The sequence below is a fragment of the Simochromis diagramma genome, unplaced genomic scaffold, assembly GCF_900408965.1.
Source record: "Simochromis diagramma unplaced genomic scaffold, fSimDia1.1 OVJJ01000603.1, whole genome shotgun sequence".
Taxonomy (NCBI): domain Eukaryota; kingdom Metazoa; phylum Chordata; class Actinopteri; order Cichliformes; family Cichlidae; genus Simochromis; species Simochromis diagramma.
The window spans coordinates 20,916,929-20,941,189 of NW_024387414.1; the positions used below are offsets into that span (position 1 = coordinate 20,916,929).

The following is a 24,261-nucleotide window of genomic DNA, read 5'->3' on the forward strand; positions in this document are numbered from 1 at the left end:
ACATCAAGCTTAGAAAACTGTTACAGTCAGTGAAAACAGGCAGTGGTGCACTAAAAATGCTTCAGTTCTGTCTAAATCCACGAACCACCATTTGAAAAATGCCCACTACCATTACCACAGGGTAATATCTAAACACACGCCCTGATATCAAATAACACGTCAAGTCATTTTGCGTCACGCTAACCTTTACACGTGTCATTTCGCATAGCAGAACTTAAACTGTGCAGACGTGAGGTGTGAAATGTTCCTGAAATGGCATGCTGTTTACATGTAATCCTGTGATATAACATAGAAACGCGCACTGTGTCTGCTAACACACCTCTGTTTTCACAAACACTCAGGTATGAACACAACAGGGTTCACAGAGGTGCACACGCATTTAATGGACTGAACATAAACAGGAAGAAAGCCTCTTTTCTGTGTCTTGTAATCCTGTTCAGTACCAAAATAAAACCGAAATGGCTCGCCGAGATCACACAATAATAATAAAATCATAGCTGATGAGAACTTCGCTCTTGCCATTCAACGCACGACCACACATACAAAATGACGGTTGTGCTCTTCTTTCAGCTATTGTTAAGTGGCACAAATAGGCTCCTCTCTCTTCTCCCTCCACTGGTGCCAATCTCTTTCTATTGCAAACGGTTAGAACTGTGTGTGACATTGCAGCGATTGTGTTTTGGGCAAATAGAGGCATTAGACGCAGGGTCCACCAGTTCAAATTCCACAGTTGACTGAACAACTAGTGCTCTGTGGTCACTTGTCATAGACTTGAGACGTAATTGTGGTTTGCACACAATAATGTCAGCCATATTTCACAGCTGAGTGAGTTGATATTGCAGCATGGCGACAGCCGCTACTTCACAGCTCTGCCGTTTCCGGATTATACTGTAAGCATAAAGTTGCTGTATAGTCTTCTGAAATTACATTCCCATTCAGCCTTAACTGCAATTAGGTTCAAAGGGAAACATATACCATATGGACAAAAGCAGTGGACCACATAAACATGCTTCTCAGCCATGGAAACTCAGCACATGAAGCTCCTGGTGCACAGTTTTTATGCTGATGTGAATCAACAGACTATCCCATATTATTACATCCAAATTTAAACCACATCTTAAAATATTGGCTGTTTTGTTTCCCTGTAGCTGATAGTTTAAAACCAATATATTATTAAACTTTGTACATTTCCCTAACATTAGCAGGACTATTAGATTTCCCAGTCTGCGGTGAGTTAGCTGTTTCCTTTATGTGCAAAAATAATTATGTTTCATTTGATGCAAGCGCCATAATATACTATGGTTATAGAAGGCAAAGCACCTGCAACAGCCTGAATTGTCTTACGCTGTAGTGAGCTTTCTTCTTTGAGTGCAAGACCCTTTTTCTAATTCATGCAAAATGCACTCAAGCAATCACACTGCTGCATGTAAGGGAGGCAAGAACAAAGGGAATAAACACTAATAGTAACTCTGTTTCTCTAAGGTACTTTAAGACCGTTGCAGTTTGTTTCCTTTAAATATATATGCAAATAATATTAACTTAATAGTAGAGATACTCCTAAATTATACCCATGCACTAACATAAAAGGAAAATTTCAAACATCAACATAGAGATGCACAACAGTGCTGCTTTTGTTTCATCCTCAATTAAGATTTTGTAGCAACAGATTGATGTCCATCAGTCATATACTGTAATATCTCTGATAACTGATAAGAACAAACTAGAACGACCGACTTTACAGCAGAAGCTCTTACTTTGGCTAGCATCATCCATCTTTGTGCCTTGTACTGCACTAAATGCTCTTTATCAAGACAAACACATTAAAAAGTACTGCCAGGATTTTCCACTGATTTTTGTTTTTATTAGAGACGCCATAAAATGGAAACGCAGCTTCTATTTCTTTCCACTTCATTTCTTTGAGGCTGCTACCAGCTTGGAGGGTAACTTCATTCAATTCACGGACATTTTCTTCTTCCGTTTTCTTTAAATGCATCTTTCATTTTTTATTTTTTGGCAATGCTTTTGTGACTGCTATTCAACTGTTTTTACTGCGTTGCATCACCATAGCTCTATTAATTCAAACTGTCTTTGAGAAGGAAGGAAAGAAAGTGTGCAACGATTTCAGGGGACTCATTCGGAGTATGAAAATGGTCTAAACGCTGCTGCCGCCGCCTGCCATCCTGTGTAATTAGGCTGCTGTGAAGAGACACCAGGCTCCAGATTTTATCACAACTGTATGCGCACATGTAGACTCACAAATGCACAACAAATGCTGACATAAAGGACGCCGAGCGACATGACACTAAGACTCAGAGACACCTGTCATGATACGCGCATGCATTCACAACGCTGATGCATAAATAATTCATGCATACTGATTTCAAATCAGTGTCTGTGTTTGTGTGTGTAAGTGCATGTATCTTTTGTCTTCATCTTCCTCAGAGGCCTGTTATTCTCTGACTTGACCCAGATGGAGAGGTTTTAGTGGTAGATGTAGCCTACTGCCAGCTGAGATTGGCCCCGCAGGACCACCTGTCAGGAGTTGCTAAAGGAAAACAGAGAGACAGGAAGTGTGTGTGTGTGTGTGTGTGTGTGTGTGTGTGTGTGTGTGTGTGTGTGTGTGTGTGTGTGTGTGTGTGTCTGTGTGTGTGTGTGTGTGTCAGACAGACGGCGAGAGACGAAAACAAAAATGCATACGTGTGCAAATGTGTGAGCTGTGAACGACTGAGTGAAGTGCGGTGTTTGGGGTGGAGACTGTGCAGTGTCAGAAGGAATGCACTTAGATATGAGTTTACACCCATTCATTATGACTTTACACTTAGACTTGCTTTTGTTTTAATATCAGTTGCATTGCAGAGCTGACAGGAGACCAGTACTAGGAGAGGGCAATAAAAAAAACAGCAAGCCTGATGTGTTTTAATATTAAAATCCATCTTTTTTACTCACTCTACACAAATAAGCGAAAGGTTAACTTCTGTAAACTTTAATAACCTCTTTTTGGTAGCAACACACATATAAATAGAAACATCTTTCACTTAAATTATCAAGTTGAACTGACATGATGTGGGAAATCTTCATTTTGCCTGATTTTATCCCTTAAAGACTTAAAGTGACACTTTAGGGGATAAAACTATCGTCTTGCACTTTTTTTTAAGTGTGTTTATGCACTTAATCTACAAAAATCTAATCCTCACCTGGTTTCTGCAGACGGAGCCCTTCCTGACTGACACGGCCATATAAGGAACTCCATGCTGAGCTGTCAGAAAACATGAGCTTGTGTCTTAAAAGGTTTTTTTTACATCTTATTATGATCGTTGATCTTTGCAACGGTGTATAAATGACAGAAAACAGGTAAAAGCACAACCTTTTAAACTGTACTGTGATTAACTATAAATCACACCACAGACAGTGCATGTAATCCTACATATTGGACAGGCTTGAAACAATAATGCCAACGTATAAGAGATTTAAATATTAAAACACTTCCTTTAGTCTATACTGTTGCATAAAAACAAATATGAAAAACAAAAGTTTAATATCACAGTATAACCCTGTTATTAGTTTGTGGTGACATTCAGCAGATGGAGATGGATAAAAACAAAACAATGATCTAAAAGAGGCTCAAAGCCTTCTCTGTCTGATGGAAGGAATTAATTAAATATGCATTCTCTCCTTCTAATTATTACACAAACACGCCTGCAATCTGCCACTCTGAGACAATAAAATGACGCAACAACCACCTGTCATGTTTTATTAGTGACTTTATTGATCACTGGCTTTCCAAAACATCCAACTCAGAATGAAATGTTTTTTAGCCATGCAGTCAAAATGCTGCATTGGTAGAGATTTATGAAAATGACAAATGCTAAAGTCCTCATATAAAGCAAGATGGATTTTCTTTGAAATGGCTGCTAACGCTCATTTTCTGTATCCACATTAAAGATTTCATAACACAGACGGCTTAATCATAACCAAACAGGAAGGTTAAATAGTAGCACGTTTCAGTTTATCTCATATTACTGTGGAATTTTCTATAGTAGTAAATATGCCTGGGTCCATACCTTTGAATTTTTCCACTCCTCAGAGCTCACTAAAGATGGAAATAGACTCTGGTATTAGGCAGTAAACATCTGCATCTTACCACAGCTCAAAACAGCTCTTGCAGTTTGGGGCATGGATGGATGCAGGACTGTGGAAGTGTGACTTTGGAACCAGATCATTTAGGTCCTGTGGTTGCAGGGTGGGGCCTCAGTTGATTTCACTTGATTTTGGGGCGAAGCCTTGAGTTCTTCATAAGTTGCTGCTAGGCAGAGCCATGGTTGTGAGGGAATATGCTTGGTTTTCATCATTACTCGGATGGGTGGTAGGTGTCAAAGTAATATCCTCATGAATACACAAGGTTCCACAGCAGAACTTTGCATCGTTGCAAGGTGATTAATCTTTCACTTCACCTGTCAGTGGTTTTAGTGTTGTGGCCAATCAGTGTTTCAGCAAGTTAACTCATAACATGTTTGCACATTGACCCCTATTTAACTGAACTCCTGTCTCTCGGGGAAAAGAACTAAACAGTAACGTACGAGAAGACTGTTTCGTGGTGCTGCGGTGATGTGGTCTGAGGCACAGGGACAAAGGCAGAGAAACAGGCTTTGCATTTGTTATGATGAATTGTCTTTGGTCCTGAGCCAGAAAAGGAATATTTTTTCTGTTTCTAGGCAACACCTTTTGCATCTTTCCCGCACCCTTTGTCAAATCTTAAAGTTCATTTTGGATTCGTGTGGATATTCGTCTGTACGTGTTTATCCAGTGCCATTTGTGATTCACTGTGTTTCTAGAAGGAAACAGAAGTTCAAATGCAATCCAATCTGCAGGTTGGAAAACAGACTTCTTCTTTTTTTGTCTGTTTCTTTGTTGTAATGAAAGCTGTCTAGCAAGTGGAATTGCTATAAATTTGTATCATTAAATGTGACAAAACCAACCTAACTTGCCAAATATGAGTGTGTTTCCAAGTCCCTCTAGAGTGTCTTCTACCTAGTCACAATGCAGTAAATGCTGTACAGTTAATCATAAACAGCAGCTGTTGGTGTGAGTTCTGTTAACCTGGTGCGTGGAACTGAAGCGTCTTGTTTAGAGATACTCGAGGAGGGTGGCTGTCTGCCAACACGGAGATTTCACCCCAAGTCCTCCTGCTGACGAGTGGCCTCTCCAAAGCCACCTCTCTGCCAACCTGAATAAAGAGCGTGTGTTAGTTCTTTGTACACCAGGCGAGCTGAGAGATGTGCGTGTGAGTGTGCTTCAGGAGTGTCCTCCCTCTGGTCACAGTTTGCCTGTCACTTCTGGTCAGTTTGCATTAGCGCTGCCACTCTCCCTCTCCCACTGCTCCTCAGATCACCTCCTTTCTTCTCACATACTGTGAATCAATCTGTCAAGAATGCATTCAAATCAGTGAGTCAGAGCATCTTTGCTCTGGAAACCAACTTCAGTCTAAGCAGCTGAAAGAAAAACGAGGAGGGTTATTAAAGAAATGTCTTTTGAGTAACGATTCCTACCCAGGGGACCATGCTCACATCACCCCCTCAGTACTAAACTGTGTGTGAGCATAGTGGCTCAGCCTCAGGCAACAAAGCTCTACTGATTCAGAGACTTTGCAGGATGTTTTACAATGCATCTTTAATTTCATGTTTGTACAGTCATCTCTGTTTTCAGGTTGGTTAACCATTTCAGTGTTTCTCTTCATTGTGTATGTGTATACTGAAGGAGCGGCACATGTGGCAATACTATTGTTACACTTAACAGAATCACTGTTATCGTACAAGCAGAACTATACCAACTAACTAAAGCATCTTTATACAAATGAAAGTCTTAAGCACAGTTCACATGTACTTTATCTGTATTTGAATTATACCTCCACGTTAGAGAGCTCATTACATACTAAATTAACAATACATTACTTTTATATTTTGAAAACCTCAAACAAGCATATAGTCTACTAATGTGTAAAGTACAAGAGTGCATAAGATACTTGTTGTAGGCTTGTTGTAATATACATTTTATTTCAGTTTTGCACATTGACCATTTTGCACTAGGATTTACTATATAAAGCATATGTAAATATTCTTTATTATAACACTTCCTTGTTCAGCCTTGCATTGCAAAGAAACAAGACTCCCAGGACAGTAGTGGCAGTGGGCTTTACTTACTCTCCTCCCTTATTAAATTTCTCCAACTCCAAAAGGGAACAGTGCTGTAATTTTTCTTTTTCAAAAACCAGAGTAAACACTCACCGGGCAATTCATTATATATATGTGCTCTGCTGCTAGTTGCTGCCATTTCTGACTACAGTGTGCCCACCTGCACAAAAACTCAGATCATCTGAAACTGGTTTCTTTAACATGCCAATAACTTCACTATACCTAACTGGCCTCGACTAGAGCACCAACAAATCTGCATCGAGTGTGTGATGGTATCATCTCCACATGGATCAAAAGCTGAGGAATGTTTCCAGAACCTTTTTCAATCTGGGCCACAAAGGGTTAAGGAAAAAACGCCAGTTTAGTTCGCTGGGTTGACCAGACGACCCAAATTCCATAAGGCTAATTCAGATGTCTGTGTTTGAATCCACCCCAAGGCCATTTACTGTGTGTGTCTCTTCCCCTGGTCCTTCTTCCAACTTCCCTACCTTCTCTCTAGAGTCTTATCAAAAGGCTAAAAAGCCCCAAAAACACATTTTTAAAAAAGAATAATGCAGTTCAGATCCCTAAAGGGGTCCAGCTCATTGCTAGCAAGCCAAAAAGTGGTTGGTAAGTGTATGTAAAAAGTCGGTAGTGTTTTATTTTGACCCACTGATACAGAAAGCACTTGCGTACACGCACAGTAAGTGTAACTGCTTTACAAACGCACTTATTTTTTTAATAATATCACGAAGAGTGATTTGATTGTTTTCATTATTTTAGTAAGCAGAAGATTTTGTGTGAGAGTGTGTGGTGAGGGTGGGTGCGGGGATGTTAATGATTAAATGCATCTCATCGCTGCCTCCCCTACGGCTACTCTGCACCTATGGCTTCTCTTTGTTTTGCATTTATTTATTGTTCATTTAACTGCGGGTGCGGAAAACTTAATGTTATTCCTCCAAAACAGTGACAATAAAAGAACTGAGTCTAGTATCAATAAATAGAAATGAATGCTCCATACTGTGAGAAAGACAGATGATCCACTCCGCGCTGTTTCCCACATAAGCTAAAAGATGCTTCCCTGTAGGCAATTTGAGATGCTTTTTGAATCCAGCTGCCTCCTTTTATTCACTTGATGTTTTTCCCTTGCATTTATATCACCTTGTTTCATTGAGTGTTTAAAAACATCCCCCCTACACGCACAAACACATACACACCTACAGTAGCTATTGTTGATTTATTTTATTTCTGTCCTCTGCATGCTCGTCTTATGTGCAAAATGACAGGAAATGACGGGTGAGGGATTGGACAAAGGTATGAACAGTGCGAGAGAGCACTGGGGCAGAGTGTAAAAGAGCACGGCTGGCTGGATGAGCGGTAACCTTTCGGCTCAAGATAATGCCTGATGAATGGTGTCCTCCCCTAAGGCCCTGAAACACAGGAAGTGAGGCTCCATATTAATTAGAATATGAATTAGATAGACCCTCTTATCTGATGGCTCATTGGAGCTGCAGCAGCATGATCCAGGCAGCAGCAGCATTTCAGCAAAATAGTTACAGCTCATCTCACTTTCCTCTTCTTCTACCATTATGATCACTGTCAGCACCTAAAACAGAAATAAATAGAATTATGATTACATTTTGGCTTTTAGTGGATTATACCGAGGCATTCATGTAACCACTTGTACTGTATGTGATGGTGATGCCAATAAATAACAAGACCAATTTTTTTTTATCTTTATTCTAAAATGATCAAAATATCAAATATTTAGGGTTTAGGGTGTATCTCATCCTTTAAAGTGGCATCTTTCCCTACTCTTTATTTGCATCACCCTTCCTGTTTGCTTTCTTTGCCTTTTTGCCCCACTGAGCTTTTTGTTTTCTTCTTTTTTTTTCTTCTTTTGTCAGGTTGAGTTTCCACAGTTACCTTTGCTTTTTCCAGCATTCACCATTTCAGCTACCTGGGGACATCTACAAATTACCTGGGAACACAAAAGGGCTTTCCGCTTCCGGTTTTGGTTATTCAATCAAGCTTTTATTTCCCCAGGTGTTCTTGTACCCAGAATTGCATTTTGAAAGAGAAGCTTCTGGGGAACTTGGCTAAATGATTCTGTGTTTTGCTTTGCCATGAGTTAAAGTAAATAACTTTCCCATTTCTTATTTACATAATTTAACATTTTCTTAAAGATACAAATACAAATTCAATACAAAATACAAATATCATTTAATATTGTAAACCTTATTTATATAATAATAAGTTGGGGGAATAGGGTTAGTATGCTGATGTCACAGTTCCTGGCACATTTATGTTTCCAAAGTTACTTATTATATGATGCTTTTTACCAAGTCTGTGTGAGGCTAGTATCGGCTGCCATGCTAGCAGCTTGGTGATATCGAATGTTAGCTGATGTCAGCAGAAATAATTACATGTAGCCATTAGTTTTTGATCGGATTCCCTTAATTTAAAAATATATATGGAGAAATGTTCACATGGCGGTGCTAAACAAAAGACTATAGCTGTGGAGGCATTTCACTCAACGGCACAAAAGTCAACCTGAAGTGACATTTGAGGAAAATATGGGAGAGCACCAATGTCAGCAGACTCCATCATCACGTCGGGGGGCCTTAAATGTCTGACTAGGGTTTCACAGCAGTCTGACTGAGAGTGTTTTTAATATGAGAATCAAGGATTAAAATGTTGGTGTATACACAAGTCTAGCAGTAGTTCAGTGGTTCTTTGATTGTGTCAAATAAACCACAGTAGATTAACTGAACTAGTACACGCCCGTTCTACAGTATTGTTTGGCTTGTTTGTGCTGTTGGGAGAGTGTGGTAGATGTTGTTTATTTCCTAAAAATGGTTAATTTCAGCCTGTTGCTAGGTGGTTGTTAGGCACGTATAATTCAACTTTTGTGGCTATAAAAGAGATGTTGCTGTGAAAGTAAAATGATAGGATGCTTTCATAAGGTGTTATAGGTGCATAAAGACTATAATCAGGCCATTTTAGTCTGTTGCTAGATGGTTGCCAAATATGATGGCAAAAACTTACATTGCTGTCTGAAAGAATGCAATTATTTGCAATAGAAAAGATATTAAATATCTAAACTATCTCTTACTATGTCTTGAAAAATATTAACTTATTTGGGGACAAATGACAAGGACAACAAAAGTCTGGAAAAGTAAGTGGTACTAAAAGGAAACAGCTTTAGGAATGTTTTGTAGGTTAACTGGCAACAGGTCAGTAACATGACTTGGTATAAAAAGAGCGTCTTAGAGAAGCAGAGTTTCTCAGAATTAAAGATGGGCAGAGTTTCACAAATTTTCAAAAAACAACATGGAATTGCCAGGATTTTGAATATCTCCTCATCTGTGGATAATAATATCATCAAAAGAATCTGGAGAAATCTCTACTTACAAGGGACAAATCCAAAAATCAGTATTGGATTTCACTGATCTCTGGGCCCTCAGGCAGCACACTGTTAAAAATAGGCATGATTATCCATGGAAATCACTGCACGGGCTCAGAAACACTTTTAAAAATCAGTGTCTGTGAATCAATCATAACATCCACAAATGCAGATCAAAGCTGTATCGTGCAAGAAGAACATGATCCAAAAATAAGGCCGTTTTCTCCGAATCTCTAATGATGAGCTGGATTAAATGGTGGGGGAAAATGCTGGACAGGCCTGAGGTGCCTAAATGTATAGTGAAAGTGTACTGGGAATGTCTGGCGGGGGCCTTGGTCCATGAGATCTACAACTCCCGTATTCCAAAGGTGTCTGGGGACACTGAGTCCAAATAGACAATGCACCACATGTCTATTGGTTCCTGTCGGTAACTTTTCAACCACATGGTGGAAATCAGAGGTGGAGAGACCTATCAGCTGCTGGGTACTGGTAGGCCAAGCGGAGCATGACTCTGGTGGTAGCTGAAGCAAAAATTTCGGTGTTGGAAGAGTTCGGTGTAGCCATGGTACAAGACTTTCAGTCTGCCTTGAAGCAATTCTGGCAAACTGTCAGGTCCCTCAGGACTCAGGACAACCTGTCCATAACCGGGGGCAAGGTTACCGAGGTAGTTAAATAACTCCATTGTGGCCTGGCCCCTGGGGTGGATGAGCTTTTTCCCCGAGTTCCTTAAGGCCTAAATGTTGTAGAGCTGTCTTGGTTGACATGTCTCTGCAGCGCCATGTGGAGAAATAAAGTGGTGCATCTGGATTGGCAGAGTGTGCTTCCCTCCTGGGAAGTTCTATGCCAGGGAACTAGAAAGGGGAGTTCATCCAGGAGGAACAATGATGAATGGGATGAACAATTCATCCCAGTCACAGAATGCTAGATCAGGTCTTTATCCACTTGAGGACATTTTGAGTGCATGGCTGGGCATCCTACCTACCAGGAGTAGACTCGTGACACACTGGAGCGGTTATGTCTCTCTGCTGGTTTGAGTTTTCCCCCAGGTGAGCTGGAGGAGGTGCCTGGGGCGAAGGAGGTCTAGGCTTCACTGCTCACCTGCTGCCCTTGCAACCCAGCCTCGGACAAATGAATGGAAATGGATGGATTCATTGTTTGTCGTGCACAATTCAGCTTTTGTGGGTATAAATTAAATGTTGTTGTTGTGGAAGATTTACTTGTGTGCCATGTTTGGTTGCTTTGTTCCAAGTGGTCTAGCAGGAGTTTGCGGCCAAAGAAGTAAAACACAGACAAAGATTTTTTTCTATTATGGTAAGATTTCCAGTTGTTTGATCCTTAATTTTCTTTTTTTTAGAAACAGAGATTTTAGTCCGTACTACGTTTTGTGCTTTCCATTGTATGATTCGTTTAATTGGTACAGCATCATCATTGGTTTTCAGTGAACAGACAAAAGCAGTCGGCATCTTTTACAAAGTTCCTCCTGTACTTCTGTGTTGTGTGAGTGTCTTCTGGGACCAACTTCATTATAGGCTGTCTCATTACAGCAGCCCCCCTACTAAGAGCCTGCAGAGAGGAGCAGAGAAGGCAAAGCCTTCTTGTTTTAGCCCTTTAGAGGTCAGCAGTTGATTAAAATGTTGAGAAGTAGAGGTTAATCAGCTACTGACCCTCAGGGTGATATTGTCTTTCATGGTCTGTTTTAATCAATAAGTGCGAGTGCTGGCACAGAGACGAACTTCTCCGCTCTCTATACAGAGCCTATACTTCTACTTCCCAAACACTGCCTCCCTGATTACCTGTCATATAAATTCTTTTTCTCATGTGAACATTTTGAAGTAGAGAGCTATACTTTAGGTGTTAAAAGACATTATTAAGAAGTCAAAGGTTACATTCAAGACGATCTTGTAAGATGTAGTGTAATGTGCACGCTGTTCAGACTTCAGGTCTCATTTGCCACAAAAAGTTGTCGGACTGTAACTTCCGCAGCCCGTCTCAAACCAAAGACACCAGTCCATCACACCTGGCGATGATGTAGTCTGACATGCTGTCAACACGACTGCACATCAAAAGTGTACAAAGTCAAGAAGCAAGGGGGTCCTTGCTTCTTGAGGTGGTCCTTTTGTCCCTCTGTGGGGGGATACTCCCACTAGGTTTAAACCTGGGACTCCCCACCATTTGACCTTAGAACTGAAGAAGCTTCTCGGATGACAGGTGAAACGTCTTCAAGCAACTTAAAGAAGTCCAGACGCTTTTCTTTGCAAGCTCCTTTGACTACGATGACCTGGATGACTGAGAACCTTCACAGACAAGAAGCAAGGTGCTTTTTTTAATATTACAGTCAATACAGCTGGTAGGAAAATAAGAAAATATTACAGCTATTTTTAGTGCTGTGACCTCTGCAGGAACAGCTTAGGTACGACAAAGAGCAGTCAACACTTCATCAATCCCTCCATAACCCCAGTTTCATATTCATTGCAAAATACATAAAGATGTGAATTTAATCCCTGTGGAGGGTAAAAAAGAAACAGTACTGAGAATATGCAGATTTGTATGCTGCATTTAACTCTGTTTATAGTTGGGTGTACTGGTGTTATGACTTCTGCAAATTAATATGTCTCCCGTTATCCATAAACACATATCTTTACATGGCTTAGGCTTTAAATTGATGTGCTCTCCTGCAATGAAGCCATTTCCCATCAGGATGAGGAGTGTATAAAGTCATTACCTCTGGCTTAGTGTGGTGTCTCCTGGGTTCAGCTGCTGAGAGTTAGTATCAACACCTCCACTGTTTATTTGGACCAGCACTGAACTCGGGGTCACTCAACTTCCATCACACCTAATCCTGATGATGTGAAAACACAGACACACACACAGACATAAATATACACCTTCACCCTCACTACAGGGGAAAGCAGAAATGTACCTGTTAGCAGCGAGAGACAATGAGATCCAGCTGTTGCTGCCGTCTATTTGATTCCTCCTGTGTTTTTCTAAGTCAATATGACAGACGCCAACTCACTGTTTTCTTTCTTGATTATGTTTTAACCCTAAAGCTTTGTGCAATTTATGTCCGTAATGTAACATTACTTAAAGAGGCAAAGCAATTTAGCTCATCTGTAATGCCAAAACACAGCACACTGTTGCTTTTTCCCATTATAAACACAGTCATGATCTCTCATTGTCCGTAAAAATGCTTTTTGCGTGCAGATGTTTCTGATCTCTGCAGGGGCATGAGGATTGATATACAGTGTCAGAGGGAAACTGAATCAGAGGGGTTGTGATCTGCTGAGCAGAAGCAAAAACAAAACAACATTGCCTCCATCTCTTGTGGCTCAGGGATAATTGAAAATAAATAGTGTTGTGTCGCAGTGCTGCTGCAGACTAAATACTAATTTGTGCTGCAGTCAGAGGACGTTAACACTGATTCAAATTCTCCTTTTGTTCTGTCCCCTTCTGATCAAAACTGTCAAATCTTATTATTATTTCACCCTCCAAACAGTTAAAGCACAGCTGTTGATTATAATATCTTTTAAAAGAGGGTTATTTAAATGTTGTTATACCCTACAGTGTAGTCACTGGAAGCACTACAACATGAGCCCGCATCTCATTGTCATACCACATTATTTAACTTTATCTGTTGCTGTGAACCTTCGTTTGATGTCATGATGGCTCGTCCATTTGAGCCACTCCAGTTTGCACCTGCCTGACACCTATTGGTCACAAAAGGAAAACTTTAATTAGAGCTGAAAGTTAGATTCTCAACATTAATATCCTGCCAGTGGTAGAGGTGGCTTATCTTAAGAGTAAAATATCTCAGAGTGCTTATCCAACAGCAACAGTACTGAACACTTTTTCTTTATATTCTGTCAGGAAAATGGTCATTAAAAATGGAAAATAGAAATAAAATACAGTATATAAGGCGAAAACAGTTCTAATCAGCTTGAAGGTGAAGATTTCAAGTCATCTTTATTCTTCAACACAGCCTGAACTCTCTTAGGCCTGCTTTCTTGTAATTTCTTTAAGTTGTCTTCAGGAATAGTTTTCCTCTTCTTGCAGGAATTTCAAAGCTCTTCTTTGGATGCTGGTTGTGTCTTCTTCTGTTTTGTTTGCAGATCCTTTCCAGATGGTATGTATGGTGGATCAAACTCTGATAATACTGTTCTGCATTCATAATTACATAAATTCTGACAAGATACCCGACCACTGACTGAAACACAGCCCCAAATCATGATAGAGACTCCACTTTGCTTTAGTGGAGATAGTGTTGTAGACACGTACTGCAGTACCTCACTCCTTTCCCTACTCCGTGCTTATTGTTGATGATTTGAACCAAGACATTTCCAGATTTGGATTAATCAGTCTATAATGGATCTCTGAGGTCGTGTGTCAGGTCTTTGCTGGATTTTTCTTCCTGTTTCTTAAACTCATGACTTTCAGATTCTGTTAATCTGCTGTAGTTTTTAAGGCCTGCCACTCCTTCTTTTGTCCTCCACTTGTCCAGTTTCTTACTGGACACACACCATACAGGAGTACAGGAGGAACTTTGTAAAAGATGCCAGCTGCTTTCATCCGTTCAGCTAATAACTCTGTGGGAATTAACGTGTTGGTACAAAAATACGATTTTATGCACCTATTTCATAGATTCACCTAAAGAAATGGGAAGAAATGTTTTGTTGCCTTGTGTAGACACATCATTGGTTTATCCATTGAGTTAGATGGGTTTTTTGTCTTGAATGATTTGTGGCTGTTAAATGATTCAACAAACAGAAACAACAAAATTCCTTTGAAGATGGTTAGGCGTAAGGACAGGACTGAAACGTAGTGAAAGCAGCCAAAGAAAAACATTGAAAGGCCTGCAGAAGAGAGCTACTGCTCAAGACCACTTCTAAAAAATATAAGGAAGTCTGGTTCCTTGGAAGCAAGCTATAAAGAAAAGAAGCATGGCTCAAGACTTTTGCACAGCACTAAAAGTAATGACTCAGCAACAAATAATCTAAATTGCCACCATGTAGAAACTCGATTCTTAAAAAAAGTCGACCCAACATCACTCACTGGTTTGTGGCCATCAACATGTTAGTTTGTTTTTTTAACTGATGTGATATGTGAGAGCTACAGATGATTAAGTAACTCAGGGTATTTCATGCTTATATGTTAGTAATTTGTCGCTTGCCTGATAAGACACATCATAAATCATTCCCTGCTTTAACTTGTCTTTCCTTCTTAATAAGACCCCAATTCACTTGATTAACACATGCTTTGTTGAAAAACACTGCAGAATTATTTTTTTTGAAAGTCTTCACTAAGGTATTAAAATAAGTGAGAATTAGAGCAATTTTATCAATGATTTTTATCCAAATAAAGTAAAATTAATGACTTTAAGGAAATGGATTGATGGGAATTATGATTGAATAAAATACTGGTTAAAACATCAGCTGAGCTCTGAGCTTCAATATTAAGGTTTTGACAGCTCTAAGCACTCAGTGTCGAGTGTGAATTAGTTTGGATTAGGGATTTGACATAGCCCCAACTAAAAACTAAGATCTTTAAAATCCAGTAACTTCTATCCCTAGATCTTGGTTAAAAAACACCTCTTGGTACTGATATATAGTGGGTATTACAGCATTATCATTACAAAGCTAACTGGCAGACTTCTGATGGTTCTCATACACACTAAAAAATGCTGTATATCCACTCGAAGCTGTGAGATTTGTGAGTACAAGGTGTACTCTGAAATCCATAACATGCTGTGGTTTGCACTTTCAGTGCATCTTTGATGAGCCGATGGCTGTTGGAATTTCTGCCTTTGCATCTGCCTCGCTCCACAAACCAGAGTAGCTGTGCAAATACTGTTTTCAATTATGCTTATCATTTTGTAAGTTAAAAAAAGATAAGTACAGCACAGTCAGCAAACATGAATGTTAAGTTAGTCTGTCTTACGTTGTTAATGCAGTTACTACCACACCCTACTTTTCAAATGAGGTTGTGGCATGTGAAAAAAAAAGAATTCTTAAGTAACATCTGGATGAGCTAGTAGTTTAAAAATAAGTGCTATGGACAAATGAAGTTCAAATTAAGTTAACCAACAATGTGCCAGCAAGATTATTTTTTTTTTAAAAATGGCCAAATTTTGTAATTCTTAGTGGAGAGGTGGAGCATGGGCAAAAGGAGAAGCCATTAAATTTCGGTACACATCTGATTCCCCTTCCTGAAAATTTCCATATTGGGCATTGGCCTTGGTAGAGGATTTGCTTTCTCAGTCTTCCTTAAATATTAACCAAGTTTTGGGCTTGTGTAGCAGCCAGAGGTAGAAAAACTAGACTCGCCAAACTGACAGACTTTGCACAACATCAGCAAATTCTTGATGCAAATGTCGTGCACCCAGACAAGAAGCAAACACTGAAAAGAGACTGATTGTTATGAAAGCAGAACTCAAACTGTGCTTTAAGAAACACTGATATGACCTAACCTGAACAACGCTGAAAATGTGCAGATGGAGCTTAATGCTGTGCGTCTCACACCGCTAACAGCGTGTGATGGGTGGGGTTACAGTAGTGACCTATGCTTCATGAAAAAACAAGTTGCACTCCATTAAAAATTTAGGAGAAGCTCATATTCATTTCTGTTTTTGGTTTTATTTATTTTATTTTTTATTTCATTTGCCAGAAAGATTTGCACACAACTGTACAATGTCTTGTTAGAACATACTGTACTTTCTGTATGACAGCTGTGCAAATGTGGCAGCTTCAGGCCATAAAATATTCCATTATTCCTGCTGAAAATACTGCTGACATTGTCATTTGGTGATATGCAGTAAGAGCCCCCAGTTTCCTTTGGTCTTTTTTCAATTAAATACCTTTAGTAAGCTTATAATAAAGCAATGTGAGTTCAGCTCTTCAGCACAAGGCTTATTTGTGATGGTGGTCATGGAAGCACATACATGGAAAAGGGCTTTAACACAGAGAATTGGAGATTGCAGCACATACATCTCTTTTTGCCCTGCTTCTTTAGACAGAACTTTTAAAGATGAATGTATAGTTGAGTGTTTATATAACCCGCTGAATTGACAACTTCTGAATTCCTTTAAAAGTCCACATTCTTAAAGGACTACTTTGGCATTTTGGAGATTTGTGATGGCCAGAAGATCAACGCGACTCTCTGTTATATATGCAGCTACAGCCAACAGCTGGTTAGCGTAGCACAAAGACTGTAAATATGCCAAGAAGGAGTTCATTGTGGACGTTTGTGTTTTGCAGACTACTTGGGTTGATTTTCAAATATGCCCCTTGATAAGATTAAATTTTAACTTCTAATGCAGAGGAGTATCAAACATGCATTTTTGATGATTTGGGAATGACTCACTGCCTTACTGTCATTGTGAGCATCCTTGAAACGCCTGCAGCTTTGATAGAATGACACCACTTGACTTGCTGGTTGGGCTATTTCTTGAGATGAAAATAAAATATGACAAAAAACACGCCACCCAGAGTGGTTTTGGGCTGTGAAGGTTATTTCACCATCCACGCTCTGGAATAACATGGATGTAACAGTAACAGATGTTCCAGTCAGCACTGTCCAGGGTGTACTCAAACTCCTGCTCTGTGGCAGCTGCGACCTGGATGGAAGGATGAAAATGGATGAAGATGGATGGATATTCATCACATAGAAAGCCCCATCTTTTTTTAATCATACGAATCAGAAAACCTGAAGCAGCAAGACTTCTGATCGCCATGCAAGTCAACTGACTTTTCTATCACTATTGTTAAGAGCTCTTTTTATAGTATGTGTTTTTCAGAGTATGAAAAGTGAGCAGCTTTCATAGAAATAAATCAGGCAATCAGGCAGCTTCCAGTCCTTTAAGAAATCCATAGAAAACGCTTGGGAAAATGTTGCCCCGGACAATATAACTGTAGCAGTTTTACAGTTTTTGTATGGATGCATGCATCCATACAAAAAGCATTATCACTTTTCTTTGCATGTGAAGAACAAACTGGATGCAGAACACTAAGAGGCTAAGCTGCAACCAAATGATTTGAGCCTCAGTGACAGTTATGGAGAATTACAGCGGCACACCTTGGGCCTTATATGCTAATCTATGTGTGTCTGATGGAGATGAATGGTGATTGTATTATGGTGTATTGTCCTCCGTAGAGAGTGTTAAACGATGTGATGATGACATGCAGCGTAAATCTGCCACGACCGAGTGCCGTGTGTGTGGCTTTTTTTGTGTGTGTGTTTTCCTCTTTGGCATGCAGAGGCCAGCACAGCAGTAATTAATGACTAGCTGCTAATGGTGCTGTGTGATCCTACATGGTAATGAGAAAGTATTGTATGAGGCCAGGCATGACAATCAGTTCAGCAATGAGAAAACATTGTGGTGCACAGATGAGAGCCTCAATCACACAGGCCTGGGGAGGACAAATCAAAGGGATTTATTTGTGGTCTTTTCTAAAATAGAAACACACACACACATGCACACACACACATTTGGGTGTCTGCACGAGCGGCATAGTAAATCTGAACCGATGAAGTTGGCTGCACCTGCTCTTCTGTTTCATGGCTGTGTGCTTTTTATTGTAGCCATATATTGAGATAAAGGGTAATTGTAAGATCTGACACAGATTCACGAAACAGTTATGCAAATGCGCCCGACTAGAAATTAAATATCGTTTTAAAGAAACATGATATTACGGCGCCGCACTCCAGCAGTCACTGGAGCTTTGATAAAGAAAAACAGTTTTCTCCTCTGTTTGAATTGCAGCTGGTAATTGTTTGAGGCACAGTACTGTATCTGACTGGCTCAGCAGGCAACAAGGCAAACACGGAGTGCTTTCAATAATGTGCAACTTATGGCCGTGTGTGTCAGCCAAGGAGCTTTTACTGTCATCATTTTGCACGTTACAATAACCTCATCATGGTATTTTCTGTCGTGGCATCATTCAAGTTAAATGCTCCTGCAGCCCCAGTTGAACTAATGAAAATGCCTTCTGCTTCCTGTTCACTTCCACAAAACAGCCGTCTGCAAATGTTAACTATTACTGTCAATACAGGATGAACCAATTGGGGATATTGTGACAAAACGTCTGTTTCTCTGCTTATTACCATATTCATCTACAATACCGTATTAATTTCCACACCAAAAGAGCCCTCACCATTGCTGGGTGCAACCTGAATAGAGAATAATAAATCCAGGATGCCAAGAGAAAATTGTGCAGCACAGCCTTGCATTAGTGATGTTGCTTTTTACAAACCTCAGTTAGATAGTTTCAAAACACTTGTCAGAAAGAATGAGCAGAAACAGTAGATCCGTGTGTTTATGTTTTTTAAACCGTAACAGGCAGATCCTGTTGGTTTGGCTGACAAATGTCAGCCCTGTGTACACAGACACTTCCACACTTTGTCCAGCAGTCAGAAAATCAGTCATAGCTGCTATTTACAGATGCATCTAATCGATGATAATGAGCTAATGTTTTGTCAAGGAGACAATTGATCAAATTCCCTATATAACAGTGTGTTTGACAGCACTATACAGTGTGTGTATACGTGCTTTCATGACTTAGCTACTGTTTTATAAATTAGCTCAAGCAGTACAGTTCAGATTTATGTATAGCCACACGCTGCGTATCATTTTCCATGCATCTTAAAAGGAAGAAAAACTCACTCTGTAAGAAATTTATTCTGTTAAATTATGGAAAAGTGCTGGCAGCTAGATTTGACAGTACCAAAAAGTGTACTTATTGTGAAATAAAAAACAAAACAGTTTCTTACTGTAATAATTATAACACTAGAGAGCTACAGAGAATATGAACCTTACAGTATAACGCCACAGCTATTTGTTTGGCATTATACTTTCATCAAACAGATCATCACTGCGCTCAGATGACTTAATCCACTGGTCATGAGGGAAAAATGGCTATTAATGAACCAGTTGTGAGTTGTTGGCGGAGATTACTGGCAGTTGTTTGCGAAGAGGTACAAACCCCCAAAAATTGTGACACTGTGTAAGTTGTGAATATAAACAGAATGTAGTAATTTGCAGTTCTCGTGAACACATATTTGATTAAAACTAGATTGTGGAAAACATATCAAAGTGAGAAAATTTGCCATGTTAAGAAAAAGCTTGTTTAGCTTATTTTCTTTTGAATTTGATTGCAAAAAAAGAAAAAAAGTGGAATGAGCCAACAGAAGGCTGGTAAGTAAGAAAGTTAGTGGTGCTAAAAGGAAACGTTTTGCAGCTAATTAGATTAACTGGTAACAGGTCAGTGTGGGTGTAAGTGAAAGACGCATAAGTGATTATGCTCTCAGTTTGTGCAATGGCTTGCTGTTAATATAAATGGAAAGATTGAGGAGAAGAAGAAGATATAATTAACATTTATCAGAAAAGCTGGGAAATGACTAGGTTACAGTGATTTAGTAAATTAAAAATAATTTACAATAAGGAGTTTTGAGTCGTTGTCTTTGTGTCTGTCCTTGTGGTGATTGTTGTTAGACAAAGTGTTCAGCTGCATGTCCAGCTTGTAGTGCAGATTGTGATTCATTCAGTATCCAAATTCATTCACCAGAGACACTGTCATGTTTATCTGCTGATGGAGGAAGTCCAAATATTATGCTGATTATAACTGCATTTAAACAACAACAGCAAGGATTTTGCTCACGGCACGTGGCCATCCTGTGCTGTTTGGTTGAAACAACATTATGTCCTTCATGTTGGACATGTTTTGTCATCCACTTTGAAACATTTTTTTTTATTTTAACAGATGGGAAGTCTATTTTTGACTAATGTCTCTCAAGATGTCACCAATGGTCGGGCAGCAAGTTACTGAGCGCAGTTGTGTCCTTGCAGTGCAGAACTTCAAAAACATGCGTAGTGCCACGTCGGTATTAAATATATGAGACAGGTTCCTTGTTTTAGAGGTATGGAAATTTTTTTTAACAATACATTTCTTGAAGACCAGATTGCTCAGTCTGGTATTGTTCTTGCGCAGCTATTATGCCACCGAACCAGACAGCTAATATCACATTCAAATGAAATACTAATTAAGAAGATATACACATCATTACCACCGATGCACCATGGGACTCCAGAGTCATGCTCTGTCTGTCTCCTCCCCTGCATGTTTCTGTCCCCATTTATTACCGGTTGTCTCCTTCGTTTCTTTTTTCTTTTGTTTGCATTCATCCTCACTCTTTTCCTTCTATTTATTTATTTATTTATTTATTTGCTTTCTGCCATCTAAGGAGTTGCTTTCCCATCAGCCCCTCAATCTTTCAATTTTCTGTCATGGAAAAAAGCACTTAAACTTATCGCTCCATCTGTTTATTACATGCCACCTCCAGCTCCTTCCCTTCTCCACCTCCTTGTCTCTCTCTCCTCCTCTCCATCTGTTTATGTGTGTTCCCAATAACCTTTTTACGCATCGAACTCCTCCTTCTAGTGACCTCAGTGTCCTCGGCTAATGCTGTTCCAGTGTCCCAACACTCTGCAAAAGCAAACTTTGGGAATAGCTCCATATTACAGTTTTCAATCAGATGCAGCTGTGGTGTCAGTTTTGGTACGCAATGCAGGGGACTGGTTTTCAGTTTCCTGGACAGGAGTCATTTTTAAAACTCTTTTCTTTTACGCTTGACCTGCAATGTCAAGTGGCAGGAATAGAAGCCATGTTTCCACTAACAGGATTGATATCCAAGAAAATAAAAAAGAAACCTTTACCCCCAGGAAAACGGGGTTGAGGGAGAGACACCACCACTGGTTTAGAGTGTAAGACAATATTACATCTGTTGAGGTTGTACATGTGTGTCTGAGAGAGATGAGCTACTTCACAGCTGTGATGATGTTGAGAAACACAGAAATAAGTTTTGAATTTCAATCCCTCAGTAAGTTGTTTCTTGTGTCATTGTGTGCCTTCAGACTGTGGAGGCCTGAGGGGGAACAGGTTATTGATTTCTCCTGACATCAGAGCTAATTTCCTCTTTGGTGATCTGTTAGAGTCACTGTGAGTAACGATTGATTAGAGAAGTACACTGCGCCTCTGCTACTTTCAGCAACAGTATCAGAAAGCGCTGAATCAATTTTAGTAGCAACAAGCAGGGACAATTTGCCATTAATACCATTATGATTCAAATATTTTCTCTCTTCTTTCTCTCTTTTTCTCACAGATCACATTCTTCATGCTGCTGTCTGCAGTTTGTGTGATGCTAAACCTGGCGGGCTCCATCCTCTCTTGCCAGAACGCTCAACTTGTCAACTCTCTGGAAGACTGTCAGCTGGTGAGACCAACTGGACCTTAGCCCATGCATGCTCCAGCTTTGCAGTACACTCCAAAAAAGACATTAATCTTTTAATGTGGCTTTTTGGAGGCTTAAACTTAATAATTGGAAGAAATGATGCAGTGTTTCTGATCTCTACTGATTAGACAGTGAATTGAACCTAGTACTGAACTTGACTCATACAAAATACAGAAAAAAGCTCTTGTTTTCATAAATAAATTTGTAAAATCAGAGCACACAGACATCAAATCAAATCAAAACTTTGCTGAATAGTATATCTAGCCAGTCTGTCCATAGTTCATATTTACCAAACAGAGCAGCCAATCAACATTTTTCATGTCTAGAACTCTACATAACCCCTTGTCACCAGAATGAACACCTGAGTTGACCCACTAGCAGTCAATGATAAGTAATGGATCTTAATATTGATATGTTATCACTAACATTTGTAGGGGTATGTACTAAGGCTGTGAATAAAAGTGAAAACAATATATATGGTCGAAAGGGATCATGAAGAGTGAGTGACTAATAGAAATGTGTTGTCTGCATGTGAGCCTACATCTACGAATGCGAGCACACGATGGGCTGACGGGCAGCGCTTCTGTTCCAAACAGGCTGCAGGACTGAGTCAGCACCGAAAGTCAGCTGAACTATTTGTCTGTTGATGACTAATGGCTCCCAATAAACACATCCATCTCTGCCAGAATCACAGAGAGCTGAAATAAAATAGATAAACAACTCTGAAAGAGAAAGCCAATGTTTTTTCTTTCTTTCTGTTTCACTCCGATAAAGTTGGGAGACGTTTTTAAAAAGTGTGGTCAAAACAAACACAGCAGACGGTGAGAAACCCCGACTGTAACGGTGCGTTCAAGCATACAGATACATTAAAGGGCCCAAAGTACGCCACCAGAAGCGCTTGTCACTTCTTGTTGGAAATTTCCGCTCCCCAAATGTTTTAATGTCAGAATTGGTGGAGCGGCCGTCACCAGCAATATGTGTAACTTTCTCAAACTGTTGTCCTGACGTCTACATCCACTTCATGCTTTGATTGGTCAGCTGGGCAGAGGCGTGAAAGCTGGGAGAACTTCTAACTCAACTCAGTGAGTGTCTTGAGGAAAGTTTCTGAAATGTAATTAAAAGTGAAAAATAGATATAACTTTAAAAATTCACATGATATTTAGAGAATAATCCACCACCAGAACAGTTGTGGTCACACTTTCCAGTTTGTTGCAACTCTTACTTTTCATGAACTACTAGACTGCAGCCTGAGTGTGCACACAGCTATGGCTAACTAATGGCTCGCTCACATGAGAGTAAAAATAGGACAGCAACCTCTTTGTGACTGCTAAAAATCGGTGGTTGCCCAGGGATTGCAGTAAACTCTTTTCACTTTTGGCAATCAATTTCAAGAAGCTACTGAGCATGCAACACCCTCAAACTCTGGGCAGCCACTTTTGATCACTGGTGTCCTTGTGGGAGGCAACCTGTCTCCCAACAATCACTGCATCAGACTCGAATAGCAGTCACTCTCAGACAGACTGGTAAATGTTTAAAAATTATCGCAATCTAATTTATAAACACAGACAGATTGCTAACACACTGCAATCAGTTGGAGTCAGTCTGCAGTGATCAATGCAACTCGTCTGCAACAGGAGACTCAGCGCTCGTTTCATTCTGGTTATATTCCTATAAAATAAAATTAAGGCTGAGGTGAGCGTCTATATCATTTTGCAGTTAAACTGCCAGCATCTACGTCACTATTTGTAGAAGGATTTGTGAATCTAATCTAAGTTTCAGATTTCTGGCAGGACGATGAAATTAAGCATCACATTAAGTTAATGTGAATTTCTGTGTATATAACAGATTTGCAATTTTCACTGATTTAATTGTCATATCAACACAAAGAGATAGCATGTAACTGCCAACTTGACCCTATTCAGTCGCAAACGAATAACAGACTGACTTCACCATTTTATCGCTGTCTTAATGCAAAGTACCCCCTGTTCCAGCATTCATTTCTACGGCAACAAGATTGCGAGTTCATTGAACACTATCGCAATAGTTCTGCTCGTGCTGCTGTTTTTCACCACTGTTTTCCCTAATGTGGGACTTATATAAAGGACTTATTTTTTTAATATAATTCCAGATTTGTTGTCTTCTCTCTTCCTGCAGTTTCTTTGCTCCTCGCTGCACCTTAAGCGCTCTGAGCTAACTGCTCTGTTAGCCTGTAGTGCCAAGCACTTGACTCACAGGTGTTTCTACAGTTTGTGGCCTGATTAAGTCACTGCACATTGGTGCTGTATTTTAGCCTCGCTGTAGTGTATATATATCTGTAGTGCATCTGAATATATCGGAGACATTTGTTCATGCTTTACGTTTTTCGTGTTATGACATTCGGGTGATGGATCTGTCATCTGTAACCACAAT

General features: G+C 39.8%; 1 protein-coding gene across 3 annotated transcripts in view; it reads left to right on the top strand.

Moving 5' to 3' along the window:
- The window catches only part of fam189a1 (family with sequence similarity 189 member A1), a 107,102-nt gene that overhangs the window by 63,503 nt on the left and 19,338 nt on the right, over positions 1-24,261 (top strand). For all 3 annotated transcript variants that reach the window (XM_040012016.1, XM_040012014.1, XM_040012015.1), the window contains exon 3: positions 21,724-21,834. In XM_040012016.1, coding sequence (XP_039867950.1) covers positions 21,724-21,834 — 111 coding nt within the window. The remainder of the gene's footprint in view (positions 1-21,723; positions 21,835-24,261) is intronic.